Raw genomic sequence first — 27,522 nt, forward strand, 5'->3', positions numbered from 1 at the left:
GTGTGTGTGTATGTACGTGTATGTATGCATACATGTATGTGTGACTATGTATATGTGTGTACTCCAAATGTAGAGTTATTTTATTGACACAATAAAGTATTAAAAAAAATAAAAAAAAGTGTGCTGAATGCGTTTCAAAGTGCTCGGATGAAGCGATTTACTTGGCTTGGTCTAAATTCTCCGCCCGGACGACATTAGATGTGACACACAGTGTGAAATAAGGTTTCAAAAGGGTGGGCGATACTGCCACCTAGCAGGATTCGGCCGGTATTGCACTCTCGGGGTCTCAGAATAATTATGTTCCAATGGTAACACCGAGGTCTGTGAGCCTGTAATGAATAAAAAAAATCGAATAAAAGAAAAAACTGCCAAAACCTGACTATACTCGGGTATGGCGCTGAATGAGTTAAGGGGCATCGATCTAGATTATAATATATATATATATATATATATATATATATATATATAACGCTTGATTTCCCATTGTACCCAGCGTTGGTGTTGGTGGTCCACTGCTGAATGAAAGTAGAGGAATGAATGCTTGACCTTTCTGGTGACCTTTCTGGTGACCTCGTGTGTCGTGTGCTCTTGTTTCAGGAGGATGGTTCTGGGCAGAGGCGGAGAGGTGTGTTACCTGAACCAGATGCTGATGGTGGCTGTACTGGGCTGGCTGTTCCAGGTGAGGCTCCTGATTGGTTGGCAGACATGAAAGGAGGGTTTTTATTAGGGATGCCCCGATCACGTTTTTTGCCACCGATCACCGTTCTTCTATGAGCCATATCGGCCGATACACTGCCGATACCGATCGTTTTTGGTTTTGTTATAGATTATTATAGAATAATAATAATTTATATCTAACCCTAACTAACCTTACTGTCATGCACTTGTCCTAATAAACTAACCTACACTGTAGCACTCAACACTTTGATGATCATTGTTACTCAGCTGATAGAGTTGTGCCCTTCCTGCTGTCTTGTCGTACAGAACTTGTAAGTCGCTTTGGATAAAAGCGTTCAGCTAAATGTAAATGTAATGTAAATACCCATTGTTCAATTAATAAACTGTATGCCTCATGTGTGGAAGAGACTGGGATCATTCTTTTGTGCAATAAGGCAACATCAGGCTTGACTTAAAACATTACTTTCCTAACTTAGTGAAACTAAATGTAACAAATTGACACATAGATATAAATGTACTGAATTGTTATTTCTTATTGTATTTATTATTATATTACAATAAAAAAAACATTTAAATTTTTTTTTTACCGATACCCGATCCAGCTATTTTTGTGAATATCGGCCGATACCGATCACTGGCCGATCGATCCGGGCATGTCTAGTTTTTATGAATCGCATGGTCGCCTCCAAAAAAAATATGATTCTTTTTACTTTTTTACTTGCCAATGCGCAATGCTGTCACCTGCCCGCGACCCCACTTTGGGTCACAACCCGTAGTTTGAGAACCGCTGCCCTAATCACAACAACTGTTGCTTCCTGTCCGAGGGCTTGAGATCTCCCTCCCTGTGTTCGTACCTTTTCAGATCCCAGTGATTCCTGAGGACATCTTCTTCACCAGCGACTTCACTGGTGTCGCCAAGCTGGAGGAGGAGGAGGGCACCAGCAACACCCAGGGACTGGTGAGTCCAGTGTCATTACAAGAGCCGCCACTAGAGGGCAGCGTGGAGCCACGCTAAAACACCCAGGGACTGGTGAGTCCAGTGTCATTACAAGAGCTGACCACTAGAGGGCAGCGTGGAGCCACGCTAAAACACCCAGGGACTGGTGAGTCCAGTGTCATTACAAGAGCCGACCACTAGAGGGCAGCGTGGAGCCACGCTAAAACACCCAGGGACTGGTGAGTCCAGTGTCATTACAAGAGCCGACCACTAGAGGGCAGCGTGGAGCCATGCTAAAACACCCAGGGACTGGTGAGTCCAGTGTCATTACAAGAGCCGACCACTAGAGGGCAGCGTGGAGCCATGCTAAAACACCCAGGGACTGGTGAGTCCAGTGTCATTACAAAAGCCGACCACTTGAGGGCAGCATGGAGCCACGCTAAAACAAACCCTTCATTTCTCCCAAAACCACCAAAGACATGTCTCGTTTCGACAAAGTAATTATTTTAAATACACAATGTTGTAACTTTCACGCTTGGATTGCTAGATTGAAACTTTTAACAATAACAACGACGCTCTCTTGGGCCTTCCCTGGTTGTTAAACACGGTGGGTAAATACTTCACCTACAAGCACAACACTGTTCTCACGACACAGTATTGATAGTCATTAAGAGATTCGCTGGGGGAAAAGGAAACGTTTTAAATGCATAGGTTTATAAAATAGGCAGAGCTAAAGCACAGGCCGGCTTTATGGAATAACAAGTCCAGGGTTCGTACAAGGTCCTTGAAATGCTTGATTTTTGAAAAAAATAAAAAAGTCAAGGCCTGAAATTCCTTGAAAACTGCCCATTTTTTAACATGATGCTTAAAAACTCCTTGAAATTCAAATCAACCATTCGCATTGAACGTTTTGTTCATCCATGATAATACATTTCTGAATCAAGAAATATAATTTCTTTTGTTTAAAGTGTAACTAATTGTCGGAAATAGTTTTTTTAAGCCATACATATTGGATCAGATTTTCTTTTCTTCTTTTTTTTTTTTAAACTTTGGCCATTTCCCTGGCTCTTTTATACGTTTATCGCATTTATACTTGGTCAAGTTCGACCGACAGAAGCAGGCTGAAAGGGTTCAGATGGGGGGGAAGACACTCTGGGAAAGGCACGGCTGCAGTCCGGGATTCGAACTCGCTCAGCCCCAGATCCGTGCGAGCACGGTTGTCCACGGCGCTGAAATAGCACTCGCGGTACGTGGTGAGCTACTGGAGCTCCCCCAGATTTTCTTTTCTATAAAAAACAGCATTTAAAAAGTGAATTGTATCCTTTAAATGCCCTTTTAAAATGAAAAATAGTGCTGGGAAAAGTACTTTAAGGTCCTTGAATTTCATTTTTTGCAATGTCTGTGGGAACCCCGCGTGTCATTTCAAAAGCTGCAATAATCGTTTTCCGACCACTAGAGGGCAGCGTGGAGCCACGCTAAAACAAACCCTTCATTTCTCCCAAAACCACCAAAGACATGTCTCGTTTCCGACAAAGTAATTATTTTAAATACACAATGTTGTAACTTTCACGCTTGGATTGCTAGATTGAAACTTTTAACAATAACAACGACGCTCTCTTGGGCCTTCCCTGGTTGTTAAACACGGTGGGTAAATACTTCACCTACAAGCACAACACTGTTCTCACGACACAGTATTGATAGTCATTAAGAGATTCGCTGGGGGAAAAGGAAAACGTTTTAAATGCATAGGTTTATAAAATAGGCGGAGCTAAAGCACAGGCCGGCTTTATGGAATAACAACAGACTGGCTGCTGGTGGTGCAGGGGTGGACCTTCTGATGGTAGCAGGTTTGTTTGAGTATAAGTCTTTATTTGTCATCAGATTAACACACACACATGCGATGGGCGACCCACAGGAACACACACACATGCACTGAGTCGCTGACGAAATGTTCTCTGCACCTCCCACCCTGTGTATGCATGCTGGAGGAAGACCGGTAAGGTCGAAACGTTGCATCTACTGCCTTTTTTGTTTATTAAAATCACCTTGGAACTACAAGTGAGTTTGCGAGCCCTGCTTTGTTCTTATGTTTCAGTAGGACACCATGACTCAACGAGACCTTCTGATGGCAGGGTTGTTTCAGTAGGACACCATGACTCAACGAGACCTTCTGATAGCAGGGTTGTTTAGAGTAGAGACACCATGACTCAACGAGACCTTCTGATAGCAGGGTTGTTTAGAGTAGAGACACCATGACTCAACGAGACCTTCTGATAGCAGGGTTGTTTAGAGTAGAGACACCATGACTCAACGAGACCTCCTGATAGCAGGGTTGTTTAGAGTAGAGACACCATGACTCAACGAGACCTTCTGATAGCAGGGTTGTTTAGAGTAGAGACACCATGACTCAACGAGACCTTCTGATAGCAGGGTTGTTTAGAGTAGAGACACCATGACTCAACGAGACCTTCTGATAGCAGGGTTGTTTAGAGTAGAGACACCATGACTCAACGAGACCTTCTGATAGCAGGGTTGTTTAGAGTAGAGACACCATGACTCAACGAGACCTTCTGATGGCAGGGTTGTTTGTTACAGTAGAGACACCATGACTCAACGAGACCTTCTGATAGCAGGGTTGTTTAGAGTAGAGACACCATGACTCAACGAGACCTTCTGATAGCAGGGTTGTTTAGAGTAGAGACACCATGACTCAGTGAGACCTCCTGATAGCAGGGTTGTTTAGAGTAGAGACACCATGACTCAGCGAGACCTCCTGATAGCAGGGTTGTTTAGAGTAGAGACACCATGACTCAGCGAGACCTTCTGATAGCAGGGTTGTTTAGAGTAGAGACACCATGACTCAACGAGACCTGCTGATAGCAGGGTTGTTTAGAGTAGAGACACCATGACTCAGTGAGACCTCCTGATAGCAGGGTTGTTTAGAGTAGAGACACCATGACTCAACGAGACCTCCTGATAGCAGGGTTGTTTAGAGTAGAGACACCATGACTCAACGAGACCTCCTGATAGCAGGGTTGTTTAGAGTAGAGACACTGTGACTCAATGAGACCTGCTGATAGCAGGGTTGTTTGTTACAGTAGAGACACCATGACTCAACGAGACCTGCTGATAGCAGGGTTGTTTGTTACAGTAGAGACACCATGACTCAACGAGACCTTCTGATAGCAGGGTTGTTTAGAGTAGAGACACCATGACTCAACGAGACCTTCTGATAGCAGGGTTGTTTAGAGTAGAGACACCATGACTCAGCGAGACCTTCTGATAGCAGGGTTGTTTAGAGTAGAGACACCATGACTCAGTGAGACCTCCTGATAGCAGGGTTGTTTAGAGTAGAGACACCATGACTCAGCGAGACCTTCTGATAGCAGGGTTGTTTAGAGTAGAGACACCATGACTCAACGAGACCTCCTGATAGCAGGGTTGTTTAGAGTAGAGACACCATGACTCAACGAGACCTTCTGATAGCAGGGTTGTTTAGAGTAGAGACACCATGACTCAACGAGACCTTCTGATAGCAGGGTTGTTTAGAGTAGAGACACCATGACTCAGTGAGACCTCCTGATAGCAGGGTTGTTTAGAGTAGAGACACCATGACTCAGCGAGACCTTCTGATAGCAGGGTTGTTTAGAGTAGAGACACCATGACTCAACGAGACCTTCTGATAGCAGGGTTGTTTAGAGTAGAGACACCATGACTCAGTGAGACCTCCTGATAGCAGGGTTGTTTAGAGTAGAGACACCATGACTCAACGAGACCTTCTGATAGCAGGGTTGTTTAGAGTAGAGACACCATGACTCAGTGAGACCTCCTGATAGCAGGGTTGTTTAGAGTAGAGACACCATGACTCAGTGAGACCTCCTGATAGCAGGGTTGTTTAGAGTAGAGACACCATGACTCAACGAGACCTTCTGATAGCAGGGTTGTTTAGAGTAGAGACACCATGACTCAACGAGACCTTCTGATAGCAGGGTTGTTTAGAGTAGAGACACCATGACTCAACGAGACCTTCTGATAGCAGGGTTGTTTAGAGTAGAGACACCATGACTCAGTGAGACCTCCTGATAGCAGGGTTGTTTAGAGTAGAGACACCATGACTCAGCGAGACCTTCTGATAGCAGGGTTGTTTAGAGTAGAGACACCATGACTCAACGAGACCTTCTGATAGCAGGGTTGTTTAGAGTAGAGACACCATGACTCAGTGAGACCTCCTGATAGCAGGGTTGTTTGTTACAGTAGAGACACCATGACTCAACGAGACCTGCTGATAGCAGGGTTGTTTGTTACAGTAGAGACACCATGACTCAACGAGACCTTCTGATAGCAGGGTTGTTTAGAGTAGAGACACCATGACTCAACGAGACCTTCTGATAGCAGGGTTGTTTAGAGTAGAGACACTGTGACTCAATGAGACCTTCTGATAGCAGGGTTGTTTGTTACAGTAGAGACACCATGACTCAACGAGACCTGCTGATAGCAGGGTTGTTTGTTACAGTAGAGACACCATGACTCAACGAGACCTTCTGATAGCAGGGTTGTTTAGAGTAGAGACACCATGACTCAACGAGACCTTCTGATAGCAGGGTTGTTTAGAGTAGAGACACCATGACTCAGTGAGACCTCCTGATAGCAGGGTTGTTTAGAGTAGAGACACCATGACTCAGTGAGACCTCCTGATAGCAGGGTTGTTACAGTAGAGACACCATGACTCAACGAGACCTTCTGATAGCAGGGTTGTTTGGAGTAGAGACACCATGACTCAACGAGACCTCCTGATAGCAGGGTTGTTTAGAGTAGAGACACCATGACTCAACGAGACCTCCTGATAGCAGGGTTGTTTAGAGTAGAGACACCATGACTCAACGAGACCTCCTGATAGCAGGGTTGTTTAGAGTAGAGACACCATGACTCAACGAGACCTCCTGATAGCAGGGTTGTTTAGAGTAGAGACACCGTGACTCAACGAGACCTCCTGATAGCAGGGTTGTTTAGAGTAGAGACACCATGACTCAACGAGACCTCCTGATAGCAGGGTTGTTTAGAGTAGAGACACCATGACTCAATGAGACCTCCTGATAGCAGGGTTGTTTGTTACAGTAGAGACACCATGACTCAACGAGACCTCCTGATAGCAGGGTTGTTTAGAGTAGAGACACTGTGACTCAACGAGACCTTCTGATAGCAGGGTTGTTTAGAGTAGAGACACCATGACTCAATGAGACCTCCTGATAGCAGGGTTGGTCATAAGAAGTTTTGAAAATGTAAGAAATAATGTTCAAAAATAAGTTATTGCAGCTTTAACGATTATCTGGAAATGCAGGCAGATGCCTTCACTGCCTCCTGGTAGAGACTGAGTTCTCCTCTTCAGTGGCTGTGGCACCAGGGGAGTTGAACAGTTCTGGCTCTGCTAGTTTCTTTTCTATCTTTTGGCGCTTTTTTGGTGGACAAACCACCGCACATGTGCACCGTGACTCGTGACTGGAGTCTAGCTCTGCTAGCACACATAGCCTACTGTGTACAGACGGTTTCAAACTGTATTTTAAATTAGAAAGCAAACAAAATAAATGGACAAGAGAAAAATAAATCTCAATTTGGTCAGTATTGTCATTTGGACAAGCAAAGCCATTACTTTAAGTTGCAGGCAAGAAAGACAAGTCTGTCCACTGTCTCTGGGTTTAAAGCTGCCCTGTTGCAGGTCACAATACAAATAAAAAATAAAAAAATCTTATCGATATAATTTGTATTATCGATTATTAAAATATATCGCGATAATTATCGTTTTATCGCCCAGCCCTAGTAGAGACTCCTCTTCAGTTCCTCGTAGAGACTGAGTTCTGCTCTTCAGTTCCTCGTAGAGACTGAGTTCTGCTCTTCAGTTCCTCGTAGAGACTGAGTTCTGCTCTTCAGTTCCTCGTAGAGACTGAGTTCTGCTCTTCAGTTCCTCGTAGAGACTGAGTTCTCCTCTTCAGTTCCTCGTAGAGACTGAGTTCTGCTCTTCAGTTCCTCGTAGACACTGAGTTCTGCTCTTCAGTTCCTCGTAGAGACTGAGTTCTCCTCTTCAGTTCCTCGTAGAGACTGAGTTCTGCTCTTCAGTTCCTCGTAGAGACTGAGTTCTGCTCTTCAGTTCCTCGTAGAGACTGAGTTCTGCTCTTCAGTTCCTCGTAGAGACTGAGTTCTCCTCTTCAGTTCCTCGTAGAGACTGAGTTCTGCTCTTCAGTTCCTCGTAGAGACCGAGTTCTGCTCTTCAGTTCCTCATAGAGACTGAGTTCTGCTCTTCAGTTCCTCGTAGAGACTGAGTTCTCCTCTTCAGTTCCTCGTAGAGACTGAGTTCTCCTCTTCAGTTCCTCGTAGAGACTGAGTTCTGCTCTTCAGTTCCTCGTAGAGACTGAGTTCTCCTCTTCAGTTCCTCGTAGAGACTGAGTTCTGCTCTTCAGTTCCTCGTAGAGACTGAGTTCTGCTCTTCAGTTCCTCGTAGAGACTGAGTTCTCCTCTTCAGTTCCTCGTAGAGACTGAGTTCTGCTCTTCAGTTCCTCGTAGAGACTGAGTTCTGCTCTTCAGTTCCTCGTAGACACTGAGTTCTGCTCTTCAGTTCCTCGTAGAGACTGAGTTCTCCTCTTCAGTTCCTCGTAGAGACTGAGTTCTGCTCTTCAGTTCCTCGTAGAGACTGAGTTCTGCTCTTCAGTTCCTCGTAGAGACTGAGTTCTGCTCTTCAGTTCCTCGTAGAGACTGAGTTCTGCTCTTCAGTTCCTCGTAGAGACTGAGTTCTGCTCTTCAGTTCCTCGTAGAGACTGAGTTCTCCTCTTCAGTTCCTCGTAGAGACTGAGTTCTGCTCTTCAGTTCCTCGTAGAGACTGAGTTCTCCTCTTCAGTTCCTCGTAGAGACTGAGTTCTCCTCTTCAGTTCCTCGTAGAGACTGAGTTCTGCTCTTCAGTTCCTCGTAGAGACTGAGTTCTGCTCTTCAGTTCCTCGTAGAGACTGAGTTCTGCTCTTCATTTTCTAGGACTCCATTCCCCTCGTGGACCAGCAGCTGCTTTACACCTGCTGCCCCTTCCTGGGTGAGTGTCTGGAGTTTTAACAGTTTTACATTAGATTAGATTAAAAATGTATTGTCATTATTACAGCACAAGTACAGTACAACGAAGAGAAGTTTGGCATCCAACCAGAGTGCAAATGTGCAACAGTATTATATACAATGTACAGGTGATTAAACTGGGTATAAAATATATAAATTAGTACTACTGAGTAATAGTGCTAATCAGATGTATGTACAGAGTTGTAGTATTAATATGTACAGTGATAACGGGTATAAAGACACTATGGTTGTGAGTCATACTGGCCAGCAGCGTAACTAGTAAGAATAAGTAAGGGATATCTACAGATGTGTAACAAGGATTATATGCAGGTATATAGAGATGTGGATAAATATATATATAAACGGTATATACAGCATTATTGTACATTCTATCATACAGAGTTATATGGGTTATATGTACGTGTATATAAATTATTATATGCAGGTATATTCAGACAGATATATACTGTATATACAGTAGGGCTGACCTTTGAAGCTTTTTATGGCAATCGAAGCTTCGGGGCCGAGATTCGATTTTAATTCGAAGCTTCGAGATAGAATAAAAAAAAAAAGAAAAAAGTATCTTATGTTGTGGGACTTGTATAGCACTTTGGTCAACTTTGTTGTTTTTTAAATGTGCTCTATAAATAAAGTGGATTGGATTGAATTAATGAATTAAATTAATAATGAGTCGGGGCGGCTGCTCTCCGTTACACAGCCAACAACATTACATTACATAATTATGTTGCAACCGTCGTTTGTTGCATTGGAGGCGTAAGATTTTGTAGGTGGGAGGGGGGATAAAAATCGTATTATTAAATTGTTTAAATTTTTTTTTATAAATATATTCGCATTTTATTTTCCCGTTCGAATCCCGTGCCCATCGAACGAAGCTTCGAAGTATTTAAGACAGCCCTAATATACAGTAAATATGAATTATAAAAATATATATATATATACATCAATATTCTAGAGTGAAGGTAGTTTCCTTCACGTTTTTGTTTTCTCGCTCGACCCCCAGGTGAGTTCCGTAAGCTGCTGGCAGCCTTCGTGTCGGGCAGCTCGGCCCGGGGGGGAGGAGTCATCCGGAAGATCACGCCCACCTCCGCCGAGCCCAGGGACGCACCCGCCACCAACAGGTCGCAGCACAAACTACAGGTACGTCCAACACAGGCCGGCCGGCATGGTGGTGCAGGGGTTAAGCCCCCCAGCAATCTAATATATCATCTGAAAATGCTAAATATATGCTCTGATGAAGTATACAGTATTCACATAAGGTACGGTATGCATAAGGTAAGTATATTGTCCTTTTTAGGTTCCTAGTAGTTGTAGTTGGATGTCTGGCAGCAGTCCCTGCCCACTGTTGTGGGGCCTGATGGCCGCTGGTATGAAGGACTGGCAGAGGCGGTTAGTTGAGTGTCGGGGGGGTATGAGTCTGTGACTGAACGTGCTTCTCATCTTGACTAGCTCGTCGTATGTGCAGATGAATCACAGATTGGGGCTTTAAGTAAAAAGTAATCCGTTATCATCTGTATGCATTTGTGACAGATGTGTTTGTTGTATTTGAAGGTGGACCTGGAGCAAGCCTTCTTTCACAACCAGCCGCCCTCTCTGCGGCGCACCGTGGAGTTTGTAGCGGAGCGGGTCGGATCCAACTGTGTCAAACATATGAAGTGAGTACCACTGAGTTCTAGAGGATGTCTGTCTGTATCAGGAGGTTCTGGGTATATCTGTCTGTCTGTCTGTAATTATCAGGAGGTTCTGGGTATATCTGTCTGTCTGTCTGTAATTATCAGGAGGTTCTGGGTATATCTGTCTGTCTGTCTGTAATTATCAGGAGGTTCTGGGTATATCTGTCTGTCTGTCTGTAATTATCAGGAGGTTCTGGGTATATCTGTCTGTCTGTCTGTAATTATCAGGAGGTTCTGGGTATATCTGTCTGTCTGTCTGTAATTATCAGGAGGTTCTGGGTATATCTGTCTGTCTGTCTGTAATTATCAGGAGGTTCTGGGTATATCTGTCTGTCTGTCTGTAATTATCAGGAGGTTCTGGGTATATCTGTCTGTCTGTATCAGGAGGGTGTGTGTCTGTGTCTCTGTGTGTGTAATATACCATGGTGTGTGTGTGTGTGTGTGTGTGTGTGTGTGTGTGTGTGTGTGTGTAATATACCATGGTGTTGTGTGTGTGTGTGTGTAACATACCACCGTGTTGTGTGTGTGTGTGTGTGTGTAACATACCACCGTGTTGTGTGTGTGTGTGTGTGTGTAACATACCACCGTGTTGTGTGTGTGTGTGTGTGTGTAACATACCACCGTGTTGTGTGTGTGTGTGTGTGTGTAACATACCACCGTGTTGTGTGTGTGTGTGTGTGTGTGTGTAACATACCACCGTGTTGTGTGTGTGTGTGTGTGTGTAACATACCACCGTGTTGTGTGTGTGTGTGTGTAACATACCACCGTGTTGTGTGTGTGTGTGTGTGTGTGTGTGTAACATACCACCGTGTTGTGTGTGTGTGTGTGTGTGTGTGTGTGTAACATACCACATGTTGTGTGTGTGTGTGTGTGTGTGTGTGTGTAACATACCACCGTGTTGTGTGTGTGTGTGTGTGTGTGTGTGTAACATACCACATGTTGTGTGTGTGTGTGTGTGTGTAATATACCATGGTGTTGTGTGTGTGTGTGTGTGTGTAACATACCACCGTGTTGTGTGTGTGTGTGTGTGTGTAACATACCACCGTGTTGTGTGTGTGTGTGTGTGTGTAACATACCACCGTGTTGTGTGTGTGTGTGTGTGTGTGTAACATACCACCGTGTTGTGTGTGTGTGTGTGTGTGTAACATACCACCGTGTTGTGTGTGTGTGTGTGTAACATACCACCGTGTTGTGTGTGTGTGTGTGTGTGTGTAACATACCACCGTGTTGTGTGTGTGTGTGTGTGTGTAACATACCACCGTGTTGTGTGTGTGTGTGTGTAACATACCACCGTGTTGTGTGTGTGTGTGTGTGTGTGTGTAACATACCACCGTGTTGTGTGTGTGTGTGTGTGTGTAACATACCACCGTGTTGTGTGTGTGTGTGTGTGTGTAACATACCACCGTGTTGTGTGTGTGTGTGTGTGTGTGTGTAACATACCACCGTGTTGTGTGTGTGTGTGTGTGTGTAACATACCACCGTGTTGTGTGTGTGTGTGTGTGTGTGTGTGTAACATACCACATGTTGTGTGTGTGTGTGTGTGTGTGTGTGTGTAACATACCACCGTGTTGTGTGTGTGTGTGTGTGTGTGTGTGTAACATACCACATGTTGTGTGTGTGTGTGTGTGTGTGTAACATACCACCGTGTTGTGTGTGTGTGTGTGTGTGTAACATACCACCGTGTTGTGTGTGTGTGTGTGTGTAACATACCACCGTGTTGTGTGTGTGTGTGTGTGTGTGTGTAACATACCACCGTGTTGTGTGTGTGTGTGTGTGTGTAACATACCACCGTGTTGTGTGTGTGTGTGTGTGTGTGTGTGTGTGTGTGTGTGTGTAACATACCACCGTGTTGTGTGTGTGTGTGTGTGTGTGTGTAACATACCACATGTTGTGTGTGTGTGTGTGTGTGTAACATACCACCGTGTTGTGTGTGTGTGTGTGTGTGTGTGTGTGTGTGTGTGTGTAACATACCACCGTGTTGTGTGTGTGTGTGTGTGTGTGTGTGTAACATACCACATGTTGTGTGTGTGTGTGTGTGTGTAACATACCACCGTGTTGTGTGTGTGTGTGTGTGTGTGTGTAACATACCACCGTGTTGTGTGTGTGTGTGTGTGTGTAACATACCACCGTGTTGTGTGTGTGTGTGTGTGTGTGTGTGTGTGTGTGTGTAACATACCACCGTGTTGTGTGTGTGTGTGTGTGTGTGTGTGTGTAACATACCACCGTGTTGTGTGTGTGTGTGTGTGTGTGTGTGTGTGTGTGTGTAACATACCACCGTGTTGTGTGTGTCTCTGTGTGTGTAACATACCACCGTGTTGTGTGTGTGTGTGTGTGTGTAACATACCACCGTGTTGTGTGTGTGTGTGTAACATACCACCGTGTTGTGTGTGTGTGTGTGTGTGTAACATACCACATGTTGTGTGTGTGTGTGTGTGTAACATACCACCGTGTTGTGTGTGTGTGTGTGTGTAACATACCACCGTGTTGTGTGTGTGTGTGTGTCTCTGTGTGTGTAACATACCACCGTGTTGTGTGTGTGTGTGTGTAACATACCACATGTTGTGTGTGTGTGTGTGTAACATACCACATGTTGTGTGTGTGTGTGTGTGTGTAACATACCACATGTTGTGTGTGTGTGTGTGTAACATACCACATGTTGTGTGTGTGTGTGTGTGTGTAACATACCACATGTTGTGTGTGTGTGTGTGTGTGTAACATACCACCGTGTTGTGTGTGTGTGTGTGTAACATACCACATGTTGTGTGTGTGTGTGTGTGTGTGTAACATACCACATGTTGTGTGTGTGTGTGTGTGTGTGTAACATACCACCGTGTTGTGTCTCTGTGTGTGTGTGTAACATACCACCGTGTTGTGTGTGTGTGTGTGTAACATACCACATGTTGTGTGTGTGTGTGTGTGTGTAACATACCACATGTTGTGTGTGTGTGTGTGTGTAACATACCACCGTGTTGTGTGTGTGTGTGTGTGTAACATACCACCGTGTTGTGTGTGTGTGTGTGTGTGTAACATACCACCGTGTTGTGTGTGTGTGTGTGTGTGTGTAACATACCACCGTGTTGTGTGTGTGTGTGTGTGTGTGTGTGTGTAACATACCACCGTGTTGTGTGTGTGTGTGTGTAACATACCACATGTTGTGTGTGTGTGTGTGTGTGTGTAACATACCACATGTTGTGTGTTGTGTGTGTGTGTGTAACATACCACCGTGTTGTGTGTGTGTGTGTGTAACATACCACATGTTGTGTGTGTGTGTGTGTCTCTGTGTGTGTAACATACCACCGTGTTGTGTGTGTGTGTGTGTAACATACCACATGTTGTGTGTGTGTGTGTGTGTGTAACATACCACATGTTGTGTGTGTGTGTGTGTGTAACATACCACATGTTGTGTGTGTGTGTGTGTGTGTGTAACATACCACATGTTGTGTGTGTGTGTGTGTAACATACCACCGTGTTGTGTGTGTGTGTGTGTGTCTCTGTGTGTGTAACATACCACCGTGTTGTGTGTGTGTGTGTGTCTCTGTGTGTGTAACATACCACCGTGTGTGTGTGTGTGTGTGTAACATACCACCGTGTTGTGTGTGTGTGTGTGTGTGTGTGTGTAACATACCACCGTGTTGTGTGTGTGTGTGTGTGTGTGTGTGTGTGTGTAACATACCACCGTGTTGTGTTGTGTGTGTGTGTGTGTGTGTAACATACCACCGTGTTGTGTGTGTGTGTGTCTCTGTGTGTGTAACATACCACCGTGTTGTGTGTGTGTGTGTGTCTCTGTGTGTGTAACATACCACCGTGTTGTGTGTGTGTGTGTGTCTCTGTGTGTGTAACATACCACCGTGTTGTGTGTGTGTGTGTGTGTCTCTGTGTGTGTAACATACCACCGTGTTGTGTGTGTGTGTGTGTGTCTCTGTGTGTGTAACATACCACATGTTGTGTGTGTGTGTGTGTAACATACCACCGTGTTGTGTGTGTGTGTGTGTGTGTGTGTAACATACCACCGTGTTGTGTGTGTGTGTGTGTGTGTGTGTGTGTGTGTAACATACCACCGTGTTGTGTGTGTGTGTGTGTGTGTGTGTGTGTGTGTGTGTAACATACCACCGTGTTGTGTGTGTGTGTGTGTGTGTGTGTAACATACCACCGTGTTGTGTGTGTGTGTGTGTGTGTGTGTAACATACCACCGTGTTGTGTGTGTGTGTGTGTCTCTGTGTGTGTAACATACCACATGTTGTGTGTGTGTGTGTGTCTCTGTGTGTGTAACATACCACATGTTGTGTGTGTGTGTGTCTCTGTGTGTGTAACATACCACATGTTGTGTGTGTGTGTGTGTCTCTGTGTGTGTAACATACCACATGTTGTGTGTGTGTGTCTCTGTGTGTGTAACATACCACCGTGTTGTGTGTGTCTCTGTGTGTGTAACATACCACATGTGGTGTGTGTGTGTGTCTCTGTGTGTGTAACATACCACATGTTGTGTGTGTGTGTGTGTGTGTGTGTAACATACCACCGTGTGTGTGTGTGTGTGTGTAACATACCACCGTGTTGTGTGTGTGTGTGTGTGTGTGTGTGTGTGTGTAACATACCACCGTGTTGTGTGTGTGTGTGTGTGTGTGTGTGTAACATACCACCGTGTTGTGTGTGTGTGTGTGTGTGTGTGTGTGTGTGTGTGTGTGTGTGTAACATACCACCGTGTTGTGTGTGTGTGTGTGTGTGTGTGTAACATACCACCGTGTTGTGTGTGTGTGTGTGTAACATACCACATGTTGTGTGTGTGTGTGTGTGTGTGTAACATACCACCGTGTTGTGTGTGTGTGTGTGTGTGTGTGTGTGTAACATACCACCGTGTTGTGTGTGTGTGTGTGTAACATACCACATGTTGTGTGTGTGTGTGTGTAACATACCACATGTTGTGTGTTGTGTGTGTGTGTGTAACATACCACCGTGTTGTGTGTGTGTGTGTGTAACATACCACATGTTGTGTGTGTGTGTGTGTCTCTGTGTGTGTAACATACCACCGTGTTGTGTGTGTGTGTGTGTAACATACCACATGTTGTGTGTGTGTGTGTGTGTGTAACATACCACATGTTGTGTGTGTGTGTGTGTGTAACATACCACATGTTGTGTGTGTGTGTGTGTGTGTGTAACATACCACATGTTGTGTGTGTGTGTGTAACATACCACCGTGTTGTGTGTGTGTGTGTGTGTCTCTGTGTGTGTAACATACCACCGTGTTGTGTGTGTGTGTGTGTCTCTGTGTGTGTAACATACCACCGTGTGTGTGTGTGTGTGTGTAACATACCACCGTGTTGTGTGTGTGTGTGTGTAACATACCACCGTGTTGTGTGTGTGTGTGTGTGTGTGTGTGTGTGTAACATACCACCGTGTTGTGTGTGTGTGTGTGTAACATACCACCGTGTTGTGTGTGTGTGTGTGTGTGTGTGTGTGTGTAACATACCACCGTGTTGTGTTGTGTGTGTGTGTGTGTAACATACCACCGTGTTGTGTGTGTGTGTGTGTGTGTGTGTAACATACCACCGTGTTGTGTGTGTGTGTGTCTCTGTGTGTGTAACATACCACCGTGTTGTGTGTGTGTGTGTGTCTCTGTGTGTGTAACATACCACCGTGTTGTGTGTGTGTGTGTGTGTCTCTGTGTGTGTAACATACCACCGTGTTGTGTGTGTGTGTGTGTGTCTCTGTGTGTGTAACATACCACATGTTGTGTGTGTGTGTGTGTCTCTGTGTGTGTAACATACCACATGTTGTGTGTGTGTGTGTGTAACATACCACCGTGTTGTGTGTGTGTGTGTGTGTGTGTGTAACATACCACCGTGTTGTGTGTGTGTGTGTGTGTGTGTAACATACCACCGTGTTGTGTGTGTGTGTGTGTGTGTGTGTGTGTGTAACATACCACCGTGTTGTGTGTGTGTGTGTGTGTGTGTGTAACATACCACCGTGTTGTGTGTGTGTGTGTGTGTGTGTGTAACATACCACCGTGTTGTGTGTGTGTGTGTGTCTCTGTGTGTGTAACATACCACATGTTGTGTGTGTGTGTGTGTCTCTGTGTGTGTAACATACCACATGTTGTGTGTGTGTGTGTCTCTGTGTGTGTAACATACCACCGTGTTGTGTGTGTCTCTGTGTGTGTAACATACCACATGTTGTGTGTGTGTGTGTGTGTAACATACCACCGTGTTGTGTGTGTGTGTGTGTCTCTGTGTGTGTAACATACCACATGTTGTGTGTGTGTGTGTGTCTCTGTGTGTGTAACATACCACATGTTGTGTGTGTGTGTGTCTCTGTGTGTGTAACATACCACCGTGTTGTGTGTGTCTCTGTGTGTGTAACATACCACATGTGGTGTGTGTGTGTGTCTCTGTGTGTGTAACATACCACATGTTGTGTGTGTGTGTGTGTGTGTGTGTAACATACCACCGTGTGTGTGTGTGTGTGTGTAACATACCACCGTGTTGTGTGTGTGTGTGTGTGTGTGTGTGTGTGTGTAACATACCACCGTGTTGTGTGTGTGTGTGTGTGTGTGTAACATACCACCGTGTTGTGTGTGTGTGTGTGTGTGTGTGTGTGTGTGTGTGTAACATACCACCGTGTTGTGTGTGTGTGTGTGTGTGTGTGTAACATACCACCGTGTTGTGTGTGTGTGTGTGTCTCTGTGTGTGTAACATACCACATGTTGTGTGTGTGTGTGTGTCTCTGTGTGTGTAACATACCACATGTTGTGTGTGTGTGTGTGTCTCTGTGTGTGTAACATACCACCGTGTTGTGTGTGTCTCTGTGTGTGTAACATACCACCGTGTTGTGTGTGTGTGTGTGTGTGTAACATACCACCGTGTTGTGTGTGTGTGTGTAACATACCACCGTGTTGTGTGTGTGTGTGTGTGTGTAACATACCACATGTTGTGTGTGTGTGTGTGTGTAACATACCACCGTGTTGTGTGTGTGTGTGTGTGTAACATACCACCGTGTTGTGTGTGTGTGTGTGTCTCTGTGTGTGTAACATACCACCGTGTTGTGTGTGTGTGTGTGTAACATACCACATGTTGTGTGTGTGTGTGTAACATACCACATGTTGTGTGTGTGTGTGTGTAACATACCACATGTTGTGTGTGTGTGTGTGTGTGTAACATACCACATGTTGTGTGTGTGTGTGTGTGTAACATACCACCGTGTTGTGTGTGTGTGTGTGTAACATACCACCGTGTTGTGTGTGTGTGTGTGTAACATACCACATGTTGTGTGTGTGTGTGTGTGTGTAACATACCACATGTTGTGTGTGTGTGTGTGTGTAACATACCACCGTGTTGTGTGTGTGTGTGTGTGTAACATACCACCGTGTTGTGTGTGTGTGTGTGTGTGTAACATACCACCGTGTTGTGTGTGTGTGTGTGTGTGTGTAACATACCACCGTGTTGTGTGTGTGTGTGTGTGTGTAACATACCACCGTGTTGTGTGTGTGTGTGTGTGTGTGTAACATACCACATGTTGTGTGTGTGTGTGTGTGTGTGTAACATACCACCGTGTTGTGTGTGTGTGTGTGTGTGTGTGTGTGTAACATACCACCGTGTTGTGTGTGTGTGTGTGTAACATACCACATGTTGTGTGTGTGTGTGTGTGTGTGTGTAACATACCACATGTTGTGTGTTGTGTGTGTGTGTGTAACATACCACCGTGTTGTGTGTGTGTGTGTGTAACATACCACATGTTGTGTGTGTGTGTGTGTCTCTGTGTGTGTAACATACCACCGTGTTGTGTGTGTGTGTGTGTAACATACCACATGTTGTGTGTGTGTGTGTGTGTAACATACCACATGTTGTGTGTGTGTGTGTGTGTAACATACCACATGTTGTGTGTGTGTGTGTGTGTGTGTAACATACCACATGTTGTGTGTGTGTGTGTGTAACATACCACCGTGTTGTGTGTGTGTGTGTGTGTCTCTGTGTGTGTAACATACCACCGTGTTGTGTGTGTGTGTGTGTCTCTGTGTGTGTAACATACCACCGTGTGTGTGTGTGTGTGTGTAACATACCACCGTGTTGTGTGTGTGTGTGTGTGTGTGTGTGTGTGTAACATACCACCGTGTTGTGTGTGTGTGTGTGTAACATACCACCGTGTTGTGTGTGTGTGTGTGTGTGTGTGTGTGTGTAACATACCACCGTGTTGTGTTGTGTGTGTGTGTGTGTGTGTAACATACCACCGTGTTGTGTGTGTGTGTGTCTCTGTGTGTGTAACATACCACCGTGTTGTGTGTGTGTGTGTGTCTCTGTGTGTGTAACATACCACCGTGTTGTGTGTGTGTGTGTGTCTCTGTGTGTGTAACATACCACCGTGTTGTGTGTGTGTGTGTGTGTCTCTGTGTGTGTAACATACCACCGTGTTGTGTGTGTGTGTGTGTGTCTCTGTGTGTGTAACATACCACATGTTGTGTGTGTGTGTGTGTAACATACCACCGTGTTGTGTGTGTGTGTGTGTGTGTGTGTAACATACCACCGTGTTGTGTGTGTGTGTGTGTGTGTGTGTGTGTGTGTAACATACCACCGTGTTGTGTGTGTGTGTGTGTGTGTGTGTGTGTGTGTGTGTAACATACCACCGTGTTGTGTGTGTGTGTGTGTGTGTGTGTAACATACCACCGTGTTGTGTGTGTGTGTGTGTGTGTGTGTAACATACCACCGTGTTGTGTGTGTGTGTGTGTCTCTGTGTGTGTAACATACCACATGTTGTGTGTGTGTGTGTGTCTCTGTGTGTGTAACATACCACATGTTGTGTGTGTGTGTGTCTCTGTGTGTGTAACATACCACATGTTGTGTGTGTGTGTGTGTCTCTGTGTGTGTAACATACCACATGTTGTGTGTGTGTGTCTCTGTGTGTGTAACATACCACCGTGTTGTGTGTGTCTCTGTGTGTGTAACATACCACATGTGGTGTGTGTGTGTGTCTCTGTGTGTGTAACATACCACATGTTGTGTGTGTGTGTGTGTGTGTGTGTAACATACCACCGTGTGTGTGTGTGTGTGTGTGTGTGTGTGTGTGTGTAACATACCACCGTGTTGTGTGTGTGTGTGTGTGTGTAACATACCACCGTGTTGTGTGTGTGTGTGTGTGTGTGTGTGTGTGTGTGTGTGTGTGTAACATACCACCGTGTTGTGTGTGTGTGTGTGTGTGTGTGTGTGTGTGTGTGTAACATACCACCGTGTTGTGTGTGTGTGTGTGTGTGTGTGTGTAACATACCACCGTGTTGTGTGTGTGTGTGTGTGTGTGTGTGTGTGTGTGTGTAACATACCACCGTGTTGTGTGTGTGTGTGTGTGTGTGTGTAACATACCACCGTGTTGTGTGTGTGTGTGTGTAACATACCACATGTTGTGTGTGTGTGTGTGTGTGTGTAACATACCACCGTGTTGTGTGTGTGTGTGTGTGTGTGTGTGTGTAACATACCACCGTGTTGTGTGTGTGTGTGTGTAACATACCACATGTTGTGTGTGTGTGTGTGTGTGTGTAACATACCACATGTTGTGTGTTGTGTGTGTGTGTGTAACATACCACCGTGTTGTGTGTGTGTGTGTGTAACATACCACATGTTGTGTGTGTGTGTGTGTCTCTGTGTGTGTAACATACCACCGTGTTGTGTGTGTGTGTGTGTAACATACCACATGTTGTGTGTGTGTGTGTGTGTGTAACATACCACATGTTGTGTGTGTGTGTGTGTGTAACATACCACATGTTGTGTGTGTGTGTGTGTGTGTGTAACATACCACATGTTGTGTGTGTGTGTGTGTAACATACCACCGTGTTGTGTGTGTGTGTGTGTGTCTCTGTGTGTGTAACATACCACCGTGTTGTGTGTGTGTGTGTGTCTCTGTGTGTGTAACATACCACCGTGTGTGTGTGTGTGTGTGTAACATACCACCGTGTTGTGTGTGTGTGTGTGTAACATACCACCGTGTTGTGTGTGTGTGTGTGTGTGTGTGTGTGTGTAACATACCACCGTGTTGTGTGTGTGTGTGTGTAACATACCACCGTGTTGTGTGTGTGTGTGTGTGTGTGTGTGTGTGTAACATACCACCGTGTTGTGTTGTGTGTGTGTGTGTGTAACATACCACCGTGTTGTGTGTGTGTGTGTGTCTCTGTGTGTGTAACATACCACCGTGTTGTGTTGTGTGTGTGTGTGTGTAACATACCACCGTGTTGTGTGTGTGTGTGTGTCTCTGTGTGTGTAACATACCACCGTGTTGTGTGTGTGTGTGTGTCTCTGTGTGTGTAACATACCACCGTGTTGTGTGTGTGTGTGTGTCTCTGTGTGTGTAACATACCACCGTGTTGTGTGTGTGTGTGTGTGTCTCTGTGTGTGTAACATACCACCGTGTTGTGTGTGTGTGTGTGTGTCTCTGTGTGTGTAACATACCACATGTTGTGTGTGTGTGTGTGTCTCTGTGTGTGTAACATACCACATGTTGTGTGTGTGTGTGTGTAACATACCACCGTGTTGTGTGTGTGTGTGTGTGTGTGTGTAACATACCACCGTGTTGTGTGTGTGTGTGTGTGTGTGTGTAACATACCACCGTGTTGTGTGTGTGTGTGTGTGTGTGTGTGTGTGTGTAACATACCACCGTGTTGTGTGTGTGTGTGTGTGTGTGTGTGTGTGTAACATACCACCGTGTTGTGTGTGTGTGTGTGTGTGTGTGTAACATACCACCGTGTTGTGTGTGTGTGTGTGTCTCTGTGTGTGTAACATACCACATGTTGTGTGTGTGTGTGTGTCTCTGTGTGTGTAACATACCACATGTTGTGTGTGTGTGTGTCTCTGTGTGTGTAACATACCACCGTGTTGTGTGTGTCTCTGTGTGTGTAACATACCACATGTTGTGTGTGTGTGTGTGTGTAACATACCACCGTGTTGTGTGTGTGTGTGTGTCTCTGTGTGTGTAACATACCACATGTTGTGTGTGTGTGTGTGTCTCTGTGTGTGTAACATACCACATGTTGTGTGTGTGTGTGTCTCTGTGTGTGTAACATACCACCGTGTTGTGTGTGTCTCTGTGTGTGTAACATACCACATGTGGTGTGTGTGTGTGTGTGTGTGTGTAACATACCACCGTGTTGTGTGTGTGTGTGTGTGTGTGTGTAACATACCACCGTGTTGTGTGTGTCTCTGTGTGTGTAACATACCACATGTGGTGTGTGTGTGTGTGTGTGTGTGTAACATACCACCGTGTGTGTGTGTGTGTGTGTAACATACCACCGTGTTGTGTGTGTCTCTGTGTGTGTAACATACCACATGTTGTGTGTGTGTGTGTGTGTGTGTGTAACATACCACCGTGTGTGTGTGTGTGTGTGTAACATACCACCGTGTTGTGTGTGTGTGTGTGTGTGTGTGTGTGTGTGTAACATACCACCGTGTTGTGTGTGTGTGTGTGTGTGTGTAACATACCACCGTGTTGTGTGTGTGTGTGTGTGTGTGTGTGTGTGTGTGTGTAACATACCACCGTGTTGTGTGTGTGTGTGTGTGTGTGTGTAACATACCACCGTGTTGTGTGTGTGTGTGTGTGTGTGTGTAACATACCACCGTGTTGTGTGTGTGTGTGTGTCTCTGTGTGTGTAACATACCACATGTTGTGTGTGTGTGTGTGTCTCTGTGTGTGTAACATACCACATGTTGTGTGTGTGTGTGTGTCTCTGTGTGTGTAACATACCACATGTTGTGTGTGTGTGTCTCTGTGTGTGTAACATACCACCGTGTTGTGTGTGTCTCTGTGTGTGTAACATACCACATGTTGTGTGTGTGTGTGTGTGTGTGTGTAACATACCACCGTGTGTGTGTGTGTGTGTGTAACATACCACATGTGGTGTGTGTGTGTGTCTCTGTGTGTGTAACATACCACATGTGGTGTGTGTGTGTGTCTCTGTGTGTGTAACATACCACATGTTGTGTGTGTGTGTGTGTGTGTGTGTAACATACCACCGTGTGTGTGTGTGTGTGTGTAACATACCACCGTGTGTGTGTGTGTGTGTGTGTGTGTAACATACCACCGTGTGTGTGTGTGTGTGTGTAACATACCACCGTGTGTGTGTGTGTGTGTGTAACATACCACCGTGTGTGTGTGTGTGTGTGTGTGTGTAACATACCACCGTGTGTGTGTGTGTGTGTGTAACATACCACCGTGTGTGTGTGTGTGTGTGTAACATACCACCATGTTGTGTGTTTGCCCCCCAGAGCCACCCTGGTGAGTGAGCTGGTCCAGAGAGGAGAGCGGATGCTGAGGGACGGTCTGGAGGCTCCCGGCTCCAGCGCTGCTAAGCTCAACGACTCCATCTGTGCCCAGCTGTGTGACGGGGCCATGGAGGTGCTGCCCAGAGCCACCAGGTACCACCGCTCAGTGTCTACCATGTACGGAGGCACACGCCCCAGGGGCCATGGAGGTGCTGCCCAGAGCCACCAGGTACCACCGCTCAGTGTCTACCATGTACTGAGGCACACGCCCCACTTATCGCCATGTAGCTCGAGAACCGCTGAGCGGATTTTGTCCGTTGCAATGGCAATCGACAGGCAACAGATAGGGCTTTAATTCGATATATATATATATTAGGGCTGGGGGCGATAAAACGATAACGATAACTATCGCGATAAATTATTTCCTCGAAATAAACATGAAACGTGGTCGCAAAGTTTCGATATATCGATTTTCCAAGCTTGGATATGAGCACACGCACTAACGACCAATCGGTGAAGGAGATGGCCGAGAGCGAAGGAGACCCGGAGGTAGGACTCACTCAACAACAAGGCTTGCTAGGCTAACTAGCTTGCACGGCGCTGTTTTATATATTTACGTGCCGAGTATGTGTGTGGCGTGAATTCTGAGGCCACGTTTATAGTAGTGTGGGGTATACAGTGGACGTCGTTTCAATATATTGTGGCGGAAGAGAGTATTTTAGTGTCATATTTATTACATTGTCATGAGATACTCCGCTTGTCGGCTAACTGCTAACGTGCGCGGACTGATGACGACATCAACTCGACTCGAGACATTCGCAGCAGCATAAGAAGTTAATTAAACTTGACAAGACATTATATCGACGATAATTATCTATATAGAATTATATGAAAATAATTTTATAATTTTATCGCGATAACGTTTTTGGTCATATCGCCCAGCCCTAATATATTATTATATTACAATATGCACACCCGAGCCGCTAGAGGTCGGCAAAATGGCGCGTTGTTGCGCCGGTTGGCAAAACATCCCGGGGCCGGGTCGGTGCCAGTTAAGAGGTGAGTGAGTTTACCTGCCCGGCAGAAGTAAGAGCTGAGCTCTTCTGCATCACTTTTCAAACCCAAACAAAGGTTTTCCACAGACTCCCAGAGGCACCGGTGGCTTTAAGCTGAATTATTCAAACAAAAAGCTTTGCACACTGTGTACTTTCTTTTTTGACGAGGGCCGCGGCGGCTGTGTTCTCGGTGTTCCGATGCGACCCCGGGAACACGCCCACTCGGCGGGCCATAAGGCCTCTGATTGACGGAGAGAACATCAGCTCCCTGCATCAATAACCAATCGGGTGGGGGCGTTCCATCATAAATATCCCAGTGTTCCACCCGTCGGTCCGCGTGCCTTCTCCTCACGGATGATTTCCCCCTCCGGTGTCTCCTCCTCTACTCATCTTTGTAATGGAGCCTTTTGTTGACTTTTTTTTATCTAGTTTTAGCTCCACACATTTTATGTTCTTTTATCAGTTTTAGCCCTTCTTATTTTATGTTCTTTTTTTACTCTTTTACTAGTTTTAGTGTTCTTTTTACTCCTTACTAGTTTTAGTCTTGCTTATTTTATATTCTTTTTTTACTCTCTTGCTAGCTTTCATGTTCTTTCACACTGTAGCGCTTTGAGATTTGCTCCACAATTATAAAGCGCCTCTACAAATCAAATTTATTATTATTATTATTATTATTATTATTGTTATTATTATTATTATTATTATTATTATTATTATTATTATTATTATTATTCTGCAGGTTCTGCAGTGAGAAGAGTCCAGAAGCCGTGCGGATCCTGTTGCCTGAAGAGACCTCCCCCGCTGTGAGTCAGGCCCGTCTGATACATTAACCCTTTCACTGCCGCACTACCAAACGGTTAACCCTTTCACTGTGACAATACACAAAAGGTTAACCCTTTCACTGCCACACTACAGAAGGTTAACCCTTTACTATCACACTACCGACGGTAACCGGCTCCTCCAGAAGGCAACCGAGAGGGTTGGCCTCAAATAGTTGTAGTTTAACCCTTTCACTGCCACACTACAGAAGGTTAACCCTTTACTATCACGCTGCAGTAGTGTGATAGTAAAGCGTTAACCTTCTGTAGTGTGGTAGTGAAAGGGTTAACCCTTTGTCGCGTGGCAGTGAAAGGGTTAATAGTTCTCCCTTTCTTTTTAATTTGGTTGGTTAACATTGTTGTGTTGTTGTTGTTGTTGTTATATTATAGTTTATATGTAGCATAAAAAGGAGCATGGGGTTCGAGCTGGAGCATATGTGTGTAGGTTTTTAGATAACAGGTATTAGGGGTATATCTTATATAAGACAATTAACTAAAATGTGATTTCATTGGATGTGCTCTGACAATTAATGCTTGTATATCTTATCGTGTGTTGTCATGTTTGTTTATGTGTTTGTTTAAAAAATAATACAAAAAAAAAATACAAAAAAAAAAAAAAAAAAAAAGGAGCATGTGTGTAGTAAGTTGTACCTTGTTAACGGCGCCTCCTGGTGGTGTCTGCAGGTCATGACCACGTCTGAGAACATTACGCAGCGCCTGGCCACGGAGAAGGCCTGCAGCTGGCTGTCTGCCAACATCACAGGTACTGTGGAGGGGGGCGTGGGGAGGAGGGGATACCTGGGGAGGAGGGGGCGTGGGGAGGAGAAGGCCTGCAGCTGGCTGTCTGCCAACATCACAGGTACTGGGGAGGGGGGCGTGGCTAGAGGGTATACCTGGGGAGGAGGGGGGCGTGGGTAGAAGGTATACCTGGGGTGGGGGAGGGGGGCGTGACTAGAAGGTATACCTGGGGTGGGGGAGGGGGGCGTGACTAGAAGGTATACCTGGGGGGGAGGTGGGGCGTGGCTAGAAGGTATACCTGGGGAGGAGGGGGGCGTGGGTAGAAGGTATACCTGGGGAGGAGGTGGGGCGTGGGTAGAAGGTATACCTGGGGTGGGGGAGGGGGGCGTGACTAGAAGGTATACCTGGGGAGGAGGGGCGTGGGTAGAAGGTATACCTGGGGTGGGGGAGGGGGGCGTGACTAGAAGGTATACCTGGGGAGGAGGGGGGCGTGGCTAGAAGGGATACCTGGGGGGAGGGGGGCGTGGCTAGAAGGTATACCTGGGGGGGAGGTGGGGCGTGGCTAGAAGGTATACCTGGGGGGGAGGTGGGGCGTGACTAGAAGGTATACCTGGGGGGGCGGTGGGGCGTGACTAGAAGGTATACCTGGGGGGGAGGTGGGGCGTGACTAGAAGGTATACCTGGGGGGGAGGTGGGGCGTGACTAGAAGGTATACCTGGGGGGGAGGTGGGGCATGACTAGGAGGTGGGGCGTGACTAGAAGGTATACCTGGGGGGGAGGTGGGGCGTGACTAGAAGGTATACCTGGGGGGGAGGTGGGGCGTGGCTAGAAGGTATACCTGGGGGGGAGGTGGGGCGTGACTAGAAGGTATACCTGGGGGGGAGGTGGGGCGTGGCTAGAAGGTATACCTGGGGGGAAGGTGGGGCGTGACTAGAAGGTATACCTGGGGGGGAGGTGGGGCGTGGCTAGAAGGTATACCTGGGGGGCGTGTATGCCTTCTACGACGGAACTGCGTTTCCGCGTTGGAGTTTTGCGCTCTGATTGGCCAGGTCATGTGACATGTGCACCAATCATGGGACAGCAAGTTCTGCGCCTATTTCCGGGTCGAACAGCCTGCAAACTACCTGGCGTTCTATCGCCATGCTCTAAGACAAACTCTAACCTTAACCAACTTCGAACGAGCGACTAAGCTTAACCAGTGTAGAAACTTGCGGTCCCACGATTGGGCGTACATGTCACATGACCAGAAACGACCTGGCCAATCAGAGACGCGGAAACGCAGTTCTGTTGTAGAAGGCATTCAGGCACCTGGGGGGGAGGTGGGGCGTGGCTAGAAGGTATAGCTGGGGAGGAGGCCGCGGGGGTGTGGCTAGAAGGTATACCTGGGGAGGAGGCCGTGTGGTGCGTGGCTAGATGGTATACCTGGGGAGGAGGCCGCGGGGGTGTGGCTAGAAAGTTGTCTATGAACCCTGACCTCGCCAGGGATGACCCCCGCACTCTGCCTGAACGTGACAAAGAGATGAGGAAATGGATTTTGTGCGATCATCGACTATTTTGGAAGTTAGAATGCATTTAGACAAAAGGCGGATACCATCTAGCCGTGATCGGCAGGGTGGGACACAGGGTCACATTAGAAGAAGATATATGCTTATTTTAATCTAGTTAAACCTCAAGTCTCAGAGCAGAGGGAAACGGAGAACATTTTATAATTAAGTTTGGCTGCATTTTTAACACCTTGGCAGTCAGGTACTAGGTGTCACAAACTGCCTTTTTTAAACATGTTTTTACTATTTAGACTGAGATACTTAGAGATACTATAACTTAGCTGTTACAGTAAATAGGTTCGAGGGCTGTCAAAGTTAATGCTTTAACTTTGGAGATTAATAAAAATTATTTAAAGCATTCAAATAAATTAATCTAGATTAATCTATGGAGTGAAAAATCTTCAACGTTCTGAACTTTCAGCAGTATCTTTGCGTGTTCTTTGTTTGCATCGACTCGTGCACCTTTTTGAAAATCATCTGACATGAAGATGGAACACATTTTTGTTGTTAATATGATTTATATTACTGATATTACTGGTAGTTCATACAAGACATTATCGTCCTCTAAGCCAATCTGCACTTTAACACGGGCCTGGGTTGTTTTTATTTCTGTTAGCGCCGCGGATATAAGAAAGAGGTCTTTAAAGCTGAGTCAACGTTGATGGTTTTGTTGAACATTTGTATTTCACAGGAGAGAAACTGTATTCAAAGAAAGCTATTAAAATAGTCTTTGAATCGAAATATA

General features: G+C 45.8%; 1 protein-coding gene across 2 annotated transcripts in view; it reads left to right on the forward strand.

Moving 5' to 3' along the window:
* The window catches only part of cdan1 (codanin 1), a 79,978-nt gene that overhangs the window by 32,917 nt on the left and 19,539 nt on the right, over positions 1-27,522 (forward strand). For both annotated transcript variants that reach the window (XM_084310869.1, XM_084310870.1), the window contains exons 15-22: positions 598-679; positions 1,541-1,636; positions 8,633-8,687; positions 9,726-9,862; positions 10,274-10,377; positions 22,626-22,775; positions 24,417-24,480; positions 25,180-25,258. In XM_084310869.1, the coding sequence (XP_084166995.1) occupies positions 598-679; positions 1,541-1,636; positions 8,633-8,687; positions 9,726-9,862; positions 10,274-10,377; positions 22,626-22,775; positions 24,417-24,480; positions 25,180-25,258 (767 nt within the window). The remainder of the gene's footprint in view (positions 1-597; positions 680-1,540; positions 1,637-8,632; positions 8,688-9,725; positions 9,863-10,273; positions 10,378-22,625; positions 22,776-24,416; positions 24,481-25,179; positions 25,259-27,522) is intronic.

The sequence above is a fragment of the Notolepis coatsorum genome (genome assembly GCF_963971535.1).
Source record: "Notolepis coatsorum genome assembly, chromosome: 3".
Taxonomy (NCBI): Eukaryota; Metazoa; Chordata; class Actinopteri; order Aulopiformes; family Paralepididae; genus Notolepis; species Notolepis coatsorum.